This window comes from Rattus norvegicus, chromosome 17 (assembly GCF_021556685.1).
Source record: "Rattus norvegicus strain SHRSP/BbbUtx chromosome 17, alternate assembly SHRSP_T2T, whole genome shotgun sequence".
Classification (NCBI taxonomy): Eukaryota; Metazoa; Chordata; class Mammalia; order Rodentia; family Muridae; genus Rattus; species Rattus norvegicus.
In genome coordinates, this window is record NC_141550.1 from 24,731,315 (window position 1) to 24,743,590 (window position 12,276).

Sequence of the window (12,276 nt, forward strand, 5' to 3'; positions counted from 1 at the left end):
TATTAAACTACTAGAGAAATCTCCGTGATGTAATATTACAAATAAACTTGGAATTCATAAATAAGAAGGTTACCGTTTTAAAATAAGTGGTTTCAGGATGTGCAGTTTTTAATCTTACTCCACTTGACAAGGTTGCCTGATACTAATTTCTCGAAGGATCACAAAATTCACTCCTGATTAAAGGCAAAAACAGAGCCCCAAACATATTTAGATCTTCTGATAACTGTATGTAGAAATGTTTCCTAAGATTTTTATGCATTTTTTCAATGGTCCAATATTTAACCAAGAACTAGCTAGAGACAGATCGTTTCTCTTTAAGGATTAATAAATATTAGTTCCTTGATCTTCCCTGACAGAACAGATTTCCCATAATTGTCTGAAATAATTATTTAATGACAAAATAGAACCACATATAAAGCCTTCTATGAAAACAAACCTCAGTTGCTTTGCCTCAGCTTTATGAACACATCTTCCGAGTGATATTTAGCATTACTAACGGTTCCCAAACAGTGATATAAACTCACATAAGTTTATTTTATGCACGAAATCCCATCCAGTATGCCGAGTGACACTTGAAAGGACTGAAATAGTAACGCTGGCTTATTTTTCTGAAGCAATCTTGACACTAATGCTGAATTACAGCGTGGAAACATCTAGCGGTTTTACCTTTATGAGAAAAGGCTTTTTACATATTTAACATAATCACGAGGAAAATAAACTAGAATTATGTATAAAGATATGTACAGTGTAACCAAGGGGCATTTATATTCCCCTGTAGAATACTTACAATGATTTTATTGCCACTTTGTGTCATTTTCTAAAGGATTTACATACAGCCAGTAAACAAACCAGACATTAGATTTAAAGCGACAGCTGCTCCTTCGGCAGCAATACTCAGATATTTAATCTTAAGAACCGTGACTATTTCCCAACCGAGGAGAGTGCCCTTTTGCAAACATGAAAGCGCTGTGTACCTGGGCTTTTGGCTTTTGCCTCTGTGATGGCTGGCCCAGCCACCTGGACCATTGGCTACCTCTGCTTAGTGGGAGAGCAAGGTGCAAGCGTGTGTCCTCTGCTCCTTCACTTGAGTGCTTTACGTCTTCGGACACGAACCTTCTTCTTTGAAAGTCATGTTTAGAAAGGACTGAAAGAGCTTGAAGGGGCTTGAGACCACATATGAACAACAATGCCAACCAACCAGAGCTTCCAGGGACTAAGCCACTACCCAAAGACTATACATGGACTGACCCTGGGTTCCAACCTCATAGGTAGCAATGAACAGCCTAGTAAGAGCACCAGTGGAAGGGGAAGCCCTTGGTCCTGCCAAGACTGAAGCCCCAGTGAGTGTGATTGTTGGGAGGGGAGGGTGGTAATGGGGGGATGGGGGAGGGGAACACCCATACAGAAGGGGAGGGAAGGGGTGAGGGGGATGTTGGCCTGGAAACCAGGAAGGGGACTAACAATCGAAACGTAAATAAGAAATACTCAAGTTAATAAAGATGGAAAAAGAAAGAAAGTCATGTTCATTTCACATGTGACAGAAAGAATCATATTATCTCCATCAATCATAACCAGATTGATGCTTTAGCCTGATTTGAACACACTCTTTGCACTACTGTGCTGCAAGTGGCTGCTGATTTCCAGCTCGCAGAGCCATCGTTGATTTACCTGGGCCTCCAAACACTGCTAGTTTCCTATAGACAGTGAACCGGGTTTGGGAATACAGGAGCCCTATATTCAGTGGAAGACTGAAATTCAAATCCATGTGCAGAATACCTTTTATATTTAATTCTGACTTCTTGCCTATGGTTACAATGTCTTTTGAAGCTTTACCGGTATCATGTATTTTGGGCCTTTTTGAAATAATCCGTCCCAGGAACTCTATCATAAATAATGTCAACTTTGTCTTTCCAGTTCCAATTGGGGCTATGCTTACTTCTACCAGCAAGCACTTAGCTCCCTCCCTCCAGAAGTGCTTAGTCAGTACTTCCTTAAGACATGCAGACACTTCTTTCTACCAGGGAGGACCGGTCCTGCTTTGAGTATAAGACAGAAGGAGTTCGGGTGGCATGGACTGCAGTGCTATCCTCATTGAACACCAGTCTTGTGTGTCTGAAAGAGCCCTTAGACACTGCCTGGTGGTCCTGGAGAGGTATCTGTGACTGGATTTTAGCAGTTCACCACCATAAGCATTAACACCAGCCTACAGAAGCCCCACATCAGTGCCCCTGAGGCTTTAGCTTCAGTCATGTGGTAGGTTACAACAAGATTTCCTCCGGAAAGGTTAATTCTGAAGTATTTCACAATATCTTGTGACTGTTACTTTTATGGCTGAGTAGAATTTAGGGTTCTGTTCTTTGTTATTTTCACTAGAGACCCATATTATTTTAAAAAGGTGGATCCTGAAACAAAGTATATGGAAAGTATAGATGTGTGTGTGTGTGTGTGTGTGTGTGTGTGTGTGTGTGTGTGTGTGTGATGTATATGTACCTATATGCACATCTACCTAACAGAAATATGATCACACATATAACCTAACTGTAGCAAAGGAAATGACCACCTAGCATTTTGGTCCTGTGGGTATCTAACTATACTTTCTGTAACTCAATCAGATTACACTGTTTGAAATACAAAATAACATGGTATCACAGCACACTGCGCACTGGATTTTGCCTTTGAAAGATGCTACTGTATTTGATGAGGCATTTTTTTTTCTCTCCTAATTTTTTAAAGTGATAATGTGTTTGTTTTCTGGATACATCTTTTCCCTATGATTCGACAGAATCCACAAAGGAACAAAGGCAACTATAACATTTGTAACATCTTTTGGGCCAGGATATTTGTTTGAAATAAATAACTGTAGCAACCAATCCAAATTAAAAGCAGCCTAAGGTCTCTCTGAGGTCACATTGCAGCTAATGGAAAACAAAGTATCTTTAGGCTGAGCTAGTCCTGAGTGGCACCAAAATGTTCCTTTAGCAGTTGTGGTCCTAGCTAGTCACCATTTTATTCTCTCTTCCTTAAATAAACCTGACAGCTAAAAATATATGTGTACATTTGACACATCTCAGGCGGGCATGGCCAGCACTTGTAGGAAGTGTATTTCGGTACTTTCTCTGGTATCTGTAACAAGGGCTATCAGAGCACTTGTAATTGTCTGAGCCAATTAGAAGAATATGTGGAACTCAAAATCTATAGTTGCTAGTTTCTGACCACAAGCAGGAATTATCCAGATAGGAGGCAGGGTTCTTAAACCTGCAGCAAACAATAGCACCACAGCCATCCCTGCCTTCTCACCCAGTGCTTCTCAGCCTCCCTAATACTGTGACCCCATAATGCAGTTCTTCATGATGTGGTGACCCCCAAACATAAAATTATCTTCATTGCTACTTCATAGTAATAATTTTGTATTGTTATGAATCATAATTTAAATATTGGGGTTTGCCAGTGGCCTTAGGTGACCTCTATGAAAAGGGGTCATGCATGACCTACAGGTTGAGAGTCATTGTTCTAACTCAAGCACCTATGACTGTTTAGGAATCAGGCAGACTTAATAAGGAGCTACCTCAACAGTTTCTTCCTTAAACTAGGAAGCAAGGGTTGATGTTGTTATTCCATTCCTAAATAACAATTGCAAATGACAGGAGAGAAATGGCCCTGTCATTTAGGAGTCACAACTCTGGTGAGGACGCAGTGCCATTTACCTCAATGTTTGCAGTATATGCTTCAAGAATTCTCAGCCAAGTTGGTTAACAACTCTCACTCGGAAATATCCTGCAGCATACAGGGAAAACTCTAGAGCTATGATGCTGGTTTGTACTTCTAGACAAGTTCAGATGAAAGAACTGAGAAGCTGTCTAACAGCTGCTTCGGAGTCCCCGATATTTCCCAGCACATTTCTCTGACGAAATGGCATGTGCACAGACATCGAAACGTATATAAAAGACAACAAATGTAGGAGACCAGGAACCGAAGTTCCTAGAAAACAACATTTCGCATGTCTGTCAAAACTTCTACAATATTGACAAACCGAATAGAACTCTATGAGAATGGAGAACTGGAATATTGTAGACTTCAGAACCAAATTTTCTTGGGTTAGCTTAACCCTCTTCATAGCCAGCATTCATTGTCCTCTGTGTCTGACTTAGTTCCTTTTGACTATCAGGAAAAACCTTTGCAATTTATTTGCTTCTACCAAGCTTGAAGCTACGAGTGACATCAGATAGCATCTGAGACCAAAAGCACAGAGTCTCCAGTTTGTCATAGCCTGTGTATCCGATCATCCCACCAATGTGTTTGGGAAATGCCTCTTTTCCTTTGTTGCTATAGAAACTTCACAAAGCGGTGTTGTTGGGATGTGTAGTTGGCCTACGTCTGTATTGCTGGGCCATCCGCACTCATGTTTTACTTAATGATAAACTGCCTTCCCTTTGGGTGCTAGAACCATGGGTGAAGGACTTGCTGCTCAAGCTAAGACCAGACTTAGTCTGAAGACCAGGTTGACCTTGAACTCAGGGATCTACCTGCCTCTGCCTCCCAAATGCTGGGATTAAAGTCATGTGCCACCACTGCCTGTTACCTATCATTTTACCTATTCTGTGGTACAAATCACAGCTCTCACCTCCTCAAGAAGAGGGAAGGGCAGTTTTCCTTAAGTTACATGTGTGTATGTGCGTGTTGTGCATGTGGTGTGGGTATACGTGGTTGGAGACCAGTGTTGAAATAGGGTGTCTTCTCTAGTTTTTCTTCTTATATATTGAAGCAGGTCTTTCACTTGGGCCCAGAGCTTGCCAATTTAGCTAGTTTAGCTGGTCCCCTTGCTCTAGGGAGCACCTAACCTTGTCTACAAAGTGCTGGGATTACAGGCAGACACGAAGGCACAACATACACATGTGCATATGTAATTTAAAAGATATTGTCCTTTACTCTCTATGTGAGGTAAGAGCTGTGGTTTATACCACAGAATAAGAAAAAAAAATCAGAGATCCCACGAAGTGGTGGGACACTTGGCACTTGGGAGGCAGAGGCAGATGGATCTCTGAGTTCAAGATTAGCCTGGTCTACAGAGTAAGTCCTAGGACATCCAGGACTACACAGTGAAACCCTGTTTCAAAAAACCAAATAATACATACACGCATACATACATACATACACACACATATATACATACATACATACATACATACGTACATACATGCATGCATACATACATAAGATGGGTAGAAAGTGAAGGGAAAGAATTTAATTTCAGGTGGCAGTGGGTCACTTACATTCAGAGTGGGCTGAGCAAGAGACATTACATGAAACAGGAAATTCATGGAGAGGAGCAAATATCCAATCTGTCTCTCCTTAGTCATGAAAGAATTTGTTAAATCAAATCAAAATGGATGGCGGTAGCTGTTTGGTGGATTGGCTGAATCTGGATGGCAAAGTCAAATCCCTTCTCCTTTTAATCTGTTCTGGCTGAAAATATTTCCTCCGTGTGCTACACCATCCCATCTTTTCTCCTTCTCAGTGTTCACTTTCAAAAGTAAAATTTCTCTTCCTAGTATTTCACTTTCCTACCCTGGAAAGAGGCATGATGATGGGCTAGCTGCAGGATTCAGGAGCTCATTAGAGGATGGAGGAGTTATTCTAGAGAGGAAAAATAGTTCCTGCTACCAAAGAAGAGCTTGTCAGATATAGAGATGTCCTCTTTGCTATCCAGAGAAATTCATTCAATTTGCCAATTTGATCTATAGTTGTGGCTCCCTGCCTTGCTGCCATGGACAAACTCTTCATAAAGGGGTCAACTTTGGGGGAATATACCTTCAGCATAATGCTTGGAAGTACAAGATACATTCGAAATGCAGGATACATATGAAGTCAAGGACCTTGGTGATTATGATAAAGAGTCCAGGAATAAACCCAAACTGTGTATCTGGGAGTTCAGTCAGTCCTGTGTCTACAAAAACATCTCCAAGGACAACAACTTCCCTCCCACAGAAATATTAACCTATGTTCCTTAGACAGAGTGCTTTTTTAATACATTTCACCAAGGTAAATGCTGATTTTTAAAATTATTGTTCCTTGATTTATCTTTTCTGAGACATGGTCTCACTGTGTAGACCAAACTCTCCTCTAACTCCCATCATCTTTGTCCTGAGTGTTGGACTATAGGCATGTACCATAACACCCATCCTTATAAACAGTGTTAAAGGCCAAAGATGGGAGCTTAAGTTTGGCTGTGTGTGTGTGTGTGTGTGTGTGTGTGTGTGTGTGTGTGTGTGCATGTATATATGTGATTGTGTGCGAGTGATGCCCATAAATGGCAGAAAAGGGCATCAGATCCCCTGGAATATACTTGCTACTGTAAGCCAATATGTCATTATATGTGGGTACTTGAAACAGAACCTGGATTTTCTGCAAGAAAAATACTCTTAAGCATTGAGCTAATTCTCCAGCTCTCAAGACTGGTTTTATTTTTGATGTATACAGTTTTGGTTTCAGAAGATTAGAAAATTCACTCTCTATATGTTTCTTTGTATTCTGTATCCTACCTGTTTCTTTGTATTCTTTGGGGGGCCATTATCAAATTGTTGCAAAGGTTAGAGATGGACTGGCCTATGAAATCTAATCCATGAAATTCTTGTTAGGACAACAGTGTCTATTTAGAGTTTTCCAAGCCACAGCTTCCTTTCCTCCAGGGGATAACGGAAGAAGTAGACAGTGCTCTTTGCCACTCCACTCAAGTATTTGTCATCTTATCAACACTCTTCAGGTGTTTGGTGACATCAGTGCCTTGAGGTTTGTCCCCAGTGAAGTGATCCCCGCTGTTGAGAAGCACATACGAGAAATGGACACTGTGCAGAGAGAAATCTTTGCTTCTGCCCAAGAGGAAGGAGAAGTCTCTGTGAAGATAAAAGGTACTTTTCTCTATTGATTGAGCACTGGGTCATCACTATCGGTGATCATTCTCACCCAGAAGGAATCCCGACTCAGGTTCTTCTTATTTCAATAGTTTCTCTGTGAGATGGTGAACTTTCTCTCCCATCCCAGTGCCTTATGGTGCCCACTCTACAAGAGTGGATCATGGATGGAGGTTGCTGACACAGAAGCAGGCCCTGGGCTTTGAGCTTTGAGGGGAGATAGGATGACATTGATAGCATATTTGGACATGACTTTTATTTTCCTTGGGTATTCCCACTTGCTTGTTTTTCAAGTGGATGGAATAAGGGAGACGTCTACAGGATGTCGATTAAACATGCCTAAAAATTCCCTTCTTCTTGAATTTTTTCACTGAAAAAATTCAGCTGAAAATTTTCACACTTGTTTTTCATGAAAGGAACTTTATGGGGGGGAATTAAATATCAACAATAAACATTCCAAGTCTCATAAGTGAGTTGAGCTTATATTTTGTATTCTAGGATAACAGCAACCAAGCCCCATTTGGGTGACTTGGATGGGGCTTTTGAAATTTATTTCAACTCTTAAAATCGATCAAACAGCATCCTTCCTTTTTACTGCCTGGACAATCTCTTTTCTTCTTCCTGTATTCTTTTCTCACTTTCTGTTTCAACTGAAGGTTTGGACTGGAGTTTGTTATCACATGGATAAGTGATCTACCCAAAGGTTTATAGATTATAATAAACTTGTACCATTAAGAATCCCTGACCTGATCATACAGTAATGAGTGCAGTGGGCAGTTAGCCCTGTGCCCTTCCTTGGCATCTCTAAGAAAGGCTGATAAATTAAAAGTACATCTTCCAAATGGAAGACAGTGCAATTTATAAAGGGCATGACTGATACTTATAATGAGAAAACATGATATGTATCTGATCCTACTGGCTTTGTTTTTCAGTCTCTGTGCCAGTTATTGTCTAACTAGCATGTCAGAACTCCCTCTGTTGATAGGCCCACATACACTGTAATTCTTAGCCTTGATGGTTATTAGGCCAGCTTACATATATTCATACCTCTGTCAATATATCTCAACTAGGTAGAAACTGGGAGATATTCCTAGTGCTGCACAGAAACTAATAAATACTCACTTAAATGTAGTTTAAACCATTGTATCTGCTCTTTGTAGGCAAGTGGACTCTTCTTACAGATCCTTACATATCCCTCCCTGTCATTGACCTCACTGTCTTCTGCTACTCCCACTGTCCCTACTGATATCCCTGACTATCCAGATGTCTATGCCCACAGTGTCATGACAGCTGGGTATACAGATCACAAACTTTTATTCTTCCTATTAACACATGCACATGCGCTACCTCAAACAGCACTCTTTCAAATGTATTCTTCTATTAACGGAAATTAGAACAGAGTTGGCAGAGGCTCAATAGAGATTTTCTGCTTGAAAGAGATGTGAGGAACCTAGTTGGCAGGGTGAAGTTGGATCCAGGTCTTTATTGTGTATCACAGAAGGTGAGAGCAACCCCTGAATGATCTAGAAATATTAAAAATAAATTGTGTGATAAACATATATCTGAACAAATATACATCTGAGCAGAAAGACATTTATATGCATGTGGATGTTTGCATCTGCAGCTGTATTTCATTTAATTTTTAGGTCAAGGTTATGAGTCAAATTCAGTTGAAAAGATAGCACGGCATCCTTCACTGAGCATCCACTGGCTTAACTGAATTACAATCTCCTTGGCCTGACACTTGTGATTGACAAGGTTTTACTATAATTTAAACTCAGTGCAGGCAAGAACAATTCTCTGCTTTATTTGTTCTTACACTCAGTTAATAACAGAGCGTCTTATCGGATGAAAGAAACAAATGGATGTGGGAAACGTCACTTAAATGTTTTCTTCATGAGCTTTAAGACAGTCACCTAAATGAGTAGAATGTATCAGCAATCAATCAATTGTTATTTCTTTTTTCTTTTCTGTTTCTTTTAGGAGATTATTAACCCAGCTGGAAAAATGAGCACAATTAAGGACCACAGTTTCTGTCCTCTGATGGGTACTGGGAACATACTCTTCCTTAATCATCTAACGCATTGTTGAAAAATGTGGTTCTTTTGTGATTTTTCAAATGGCAGTTTGTAGGATATTTTGCTTCTGTTGTTTTTTTTATCATTTTGCTTTCCTTACCTTTACACGAATGTCACCGAACATTTGGGAGTAGGTAACATGTTCTGCATTTGCATTTGTGGAAAGCTTGGCTGATGCCGTATTTATGTAGGGATGTGGTAAAGATTCGCAGAAATGATTCTCTGAGTTCTCGCTCCTTATTAAAAAGAACCTTTCTGATGCTCACGTACACTGCCATGCAGCTCATTAATGGAATAAGAATCTTGATACCATCAACATCAGAGCTAATCTGCACATTTGCACGAGGACTGAAAGAGTCTGCTTAATTTTTTTTTCTTGCCGAGGATGTTGGTGTTCTGTCAGGTTCTCAAGGAAAAGAGAGGAAGGAGAAGGATGGGAGCCTCCATCCAGATGCCTCTATCTTTGGTGGTCCTTTGTGAACTATAGTAATGATTCTGTGACTATAGAGAGACGAGACTTGTATTTGCAAACAGATGCTCTGCAGAGCAGAGCTCTAATGTGGCAGACACAGTGCCCTTAGGAAAGAGTGCATATTTATATACAGTTCAAAGGACTATTTCAAAATTAAAGATAGGTTTCTAGGGGACTATATATCTGTAAATTGAGTCGTCAGGGTCTTTTTTTTCTCCTTTAGCCTACTGAGGATAATTTATGATGCTAATAATTAATTTTTCAAGACTGTATTAGCAAAATAGTATCTATAAGTTATGCATATATTTTCTGTGATTTCACTAGAATCTCTCTTTCGTAGAGACACGTACTAATTGTTCTTTAATTTGATCTTTTTTTTATCACACTACAGATTGAATTATAATTAGAAACTATAAATAAAAAAATCTTTTATTGACTCACTTTTGCTATCACCAATGTGCACTTATTGCTTGAGCAGATTATCTGAAACTTAGTTCTGAGAAGGAATAAAAATATGAATAAAAGTGACAACATTATATGCTCTTTGTATGAAGTCTGGTAACAATAGATAGATCATGCAACATGTCAGTTAAGGAAGAAGATGAAAAATGAGCGATTTCCTTCCTTTATTTAAACATGGTGCGGTGTTATGCACAGCATTAAAATCAAATTAATTCCCACGTCAATGACCACAGCATGGACACTTGTGATCGGAAAGTCGAGTCTTCCTTGGTCCTCAGTTTTCTTAGATAAATCAGCTAATAGAGCTTGGATAAATAGAAGGAATGGCTTTGATGCCTTTGCAGCATCTCCGTTTTATAAATGTCTGCTCAAGATATCTTCTAAATAGCATTTCCTAAATGCTTCAATCATTCTCCGTCATATACACTTAGGTGAAGCATGACCCATTCTGTGACATCCTTCCCAGATGGTCAACTTGCTTAGCTTTAAATTCTTCCGGGGGGCGGGGAGTGGCTATTTCCAAAGGTAACTTTTACAAAATTCTTCCAATGGTTTAGAATGACATTGATTAGGTTTCGGGATTTTGCAAGAGCTGCTGACAACACGGGCAAGGCCCATGTCAGTGGGAGACGCAGCCTCAGGACTCAGGAGCCACTAAGTAACAGGAAGCAAGTTTATTTGCCTTTTGTTTTAATCTAAAATATTTGCTTTTCATTCTGCACAATTCACATAGATTTTTCCTTTCTGGGACAGACATGGAGTTGACCTGGGTGAGAATAGGTACATATATGGTTGAAAAAAGTGACACTGACTGCTGGCATACAGTGAACAAAATACTTTCTTATGAAAAAATTAAAAATATCTTGCTCTGAATGCTTTTGATCTTATATAATAGCAAAAATTCACCGTTCACCTATCCATCTTTCTTTTTTTTCATAATAATAGCTATTTATTGACTTCAGTAAAAACATAGGCAGTACTCCATGCTGCTAAATTATACCAAGATTATTAATTGTTTAATTGTTTATGGTTGTAGAGTTTTTCTGTTATCGTAGTATGATGTCTTAAATTACTAGCCATTTCCCTGCTATTTTCATATGCCACTTCTGTTACATAAGACGCACATTTAGTCATCTTTCCCACCCAGAAAATGGTGTGTGTGTGTGTGTGTGTGTGTGTGTGTGTATGTTTCATGTTAGCTTTGAGTCCTCCCATACTTGAATAAATTCCTTCAGTCCACATAGTTCACTTATAAATCAGGGCTATCTGGTCCTTAAAAGAATGCCACTCAGGATGATTTGCTGGCAATGTGGGGAAAGGGTACCAATAGAATTAGCACACCAGGGAGAGGAATACTGGACCTAGTTACAGATGTCTGAAGGATCATCACACACTGTTTTTCTACTTTTGAGTCGCAATATGAGTTTTCACAGCAATAAACTGAGTAGTTGGTGCAAAAGACATAAGCAAAAAAAAGTAATATTAGGTAGCCATTAGAGTCATATATTCAGTTAATAAATAGTAATGTGAGGAAATATTTAGTATATAGTATGCAAAAACACCATGTGGGACAGTTATACTTTGATTCCTCTTATAAAAAATATGTTTTTTATAGAAAGAATCGAAAGGCCACACAGATATATTAAGATTATCTACTTGGTATTGACATGGTATGATTGATGATTTTATATTCATTCTAATACTATCCCATATTTTCTATATGCTTCAGGTTAGGTCATGATGCTTTTATAATCCTCACTGAGACAAACGTCTCGAGTGTGAAAACCACCAAAGAGAGAAGAAAAAACCCATGCTATCACCTGTAAAATTAAAAGTTGCATTGTGATGTTGCTCAGAATGTTTTCTTTCCAGATGATGATTGAGAAGCTAATTTAAAAAAAAAAATGGTGCCAGGTACCACAAGAGTAACAGAACTGTGCTGTTTTCTCGGGTTTTGTTTTTTTACTTTTTTTTTTAATGGAGTGTGCTGGATGTCTCTACAGTTTTGTTCAGATGACTGCAGAACCTGGAAAAGCTGTTGCTGCTGTTGATGCATAACACACTGCTATTATTGGTCTTTTTATATAAATATAAATATATATATACAGATATATAATTTGAATTTTTTGAAACTTTACCTGTGCTGTCAACTTTCGAAAAAAGTATCCCCGTTTACTGTGTTGAGTTGGCACTGTACAGAAATTAACAGCCATATTGGTCTAGAAATGTTGAACTTAAGTTTTTTCCATTTGTACAGGGGTAACACACTGTATTAAATATGTAAGGTCTTATATACGTGGGTTTGATTACAAAAACTAATAAAGTATTCTCTAAATTAAAAAAAATAAATAAAATG

The 12,276-nt window shown here is 39.0% G+C and overlaps 1 protein-coding gene across 1 annotated transcript in view; it reads left to right on the forward strand.

Moving 5' to 3' along the window:
- The window catches only part of Ofcc1 (orofacial cleft 1 candidate 1), a 311,719-nt gene extending 302,674 nt beyond the window's left edge, over positions 1 to 9,045 (forward strand). The window contains 2 exon segments of the mRNA XM_087591945.1: positions 6,761 to 6,905; positions 8,892 to 9,045. Of these exon segments, the coding sequence (XP_087448071.1) occupies positions 6,761 to 6,905; positions 8,892 to 8,902 (156 nt within the window). The 3' untranslated portion in view covers positions 8,903 to 9,045.
- Positions 9,046 to 12,276: the final 3,231 nt, after the last annotated feature.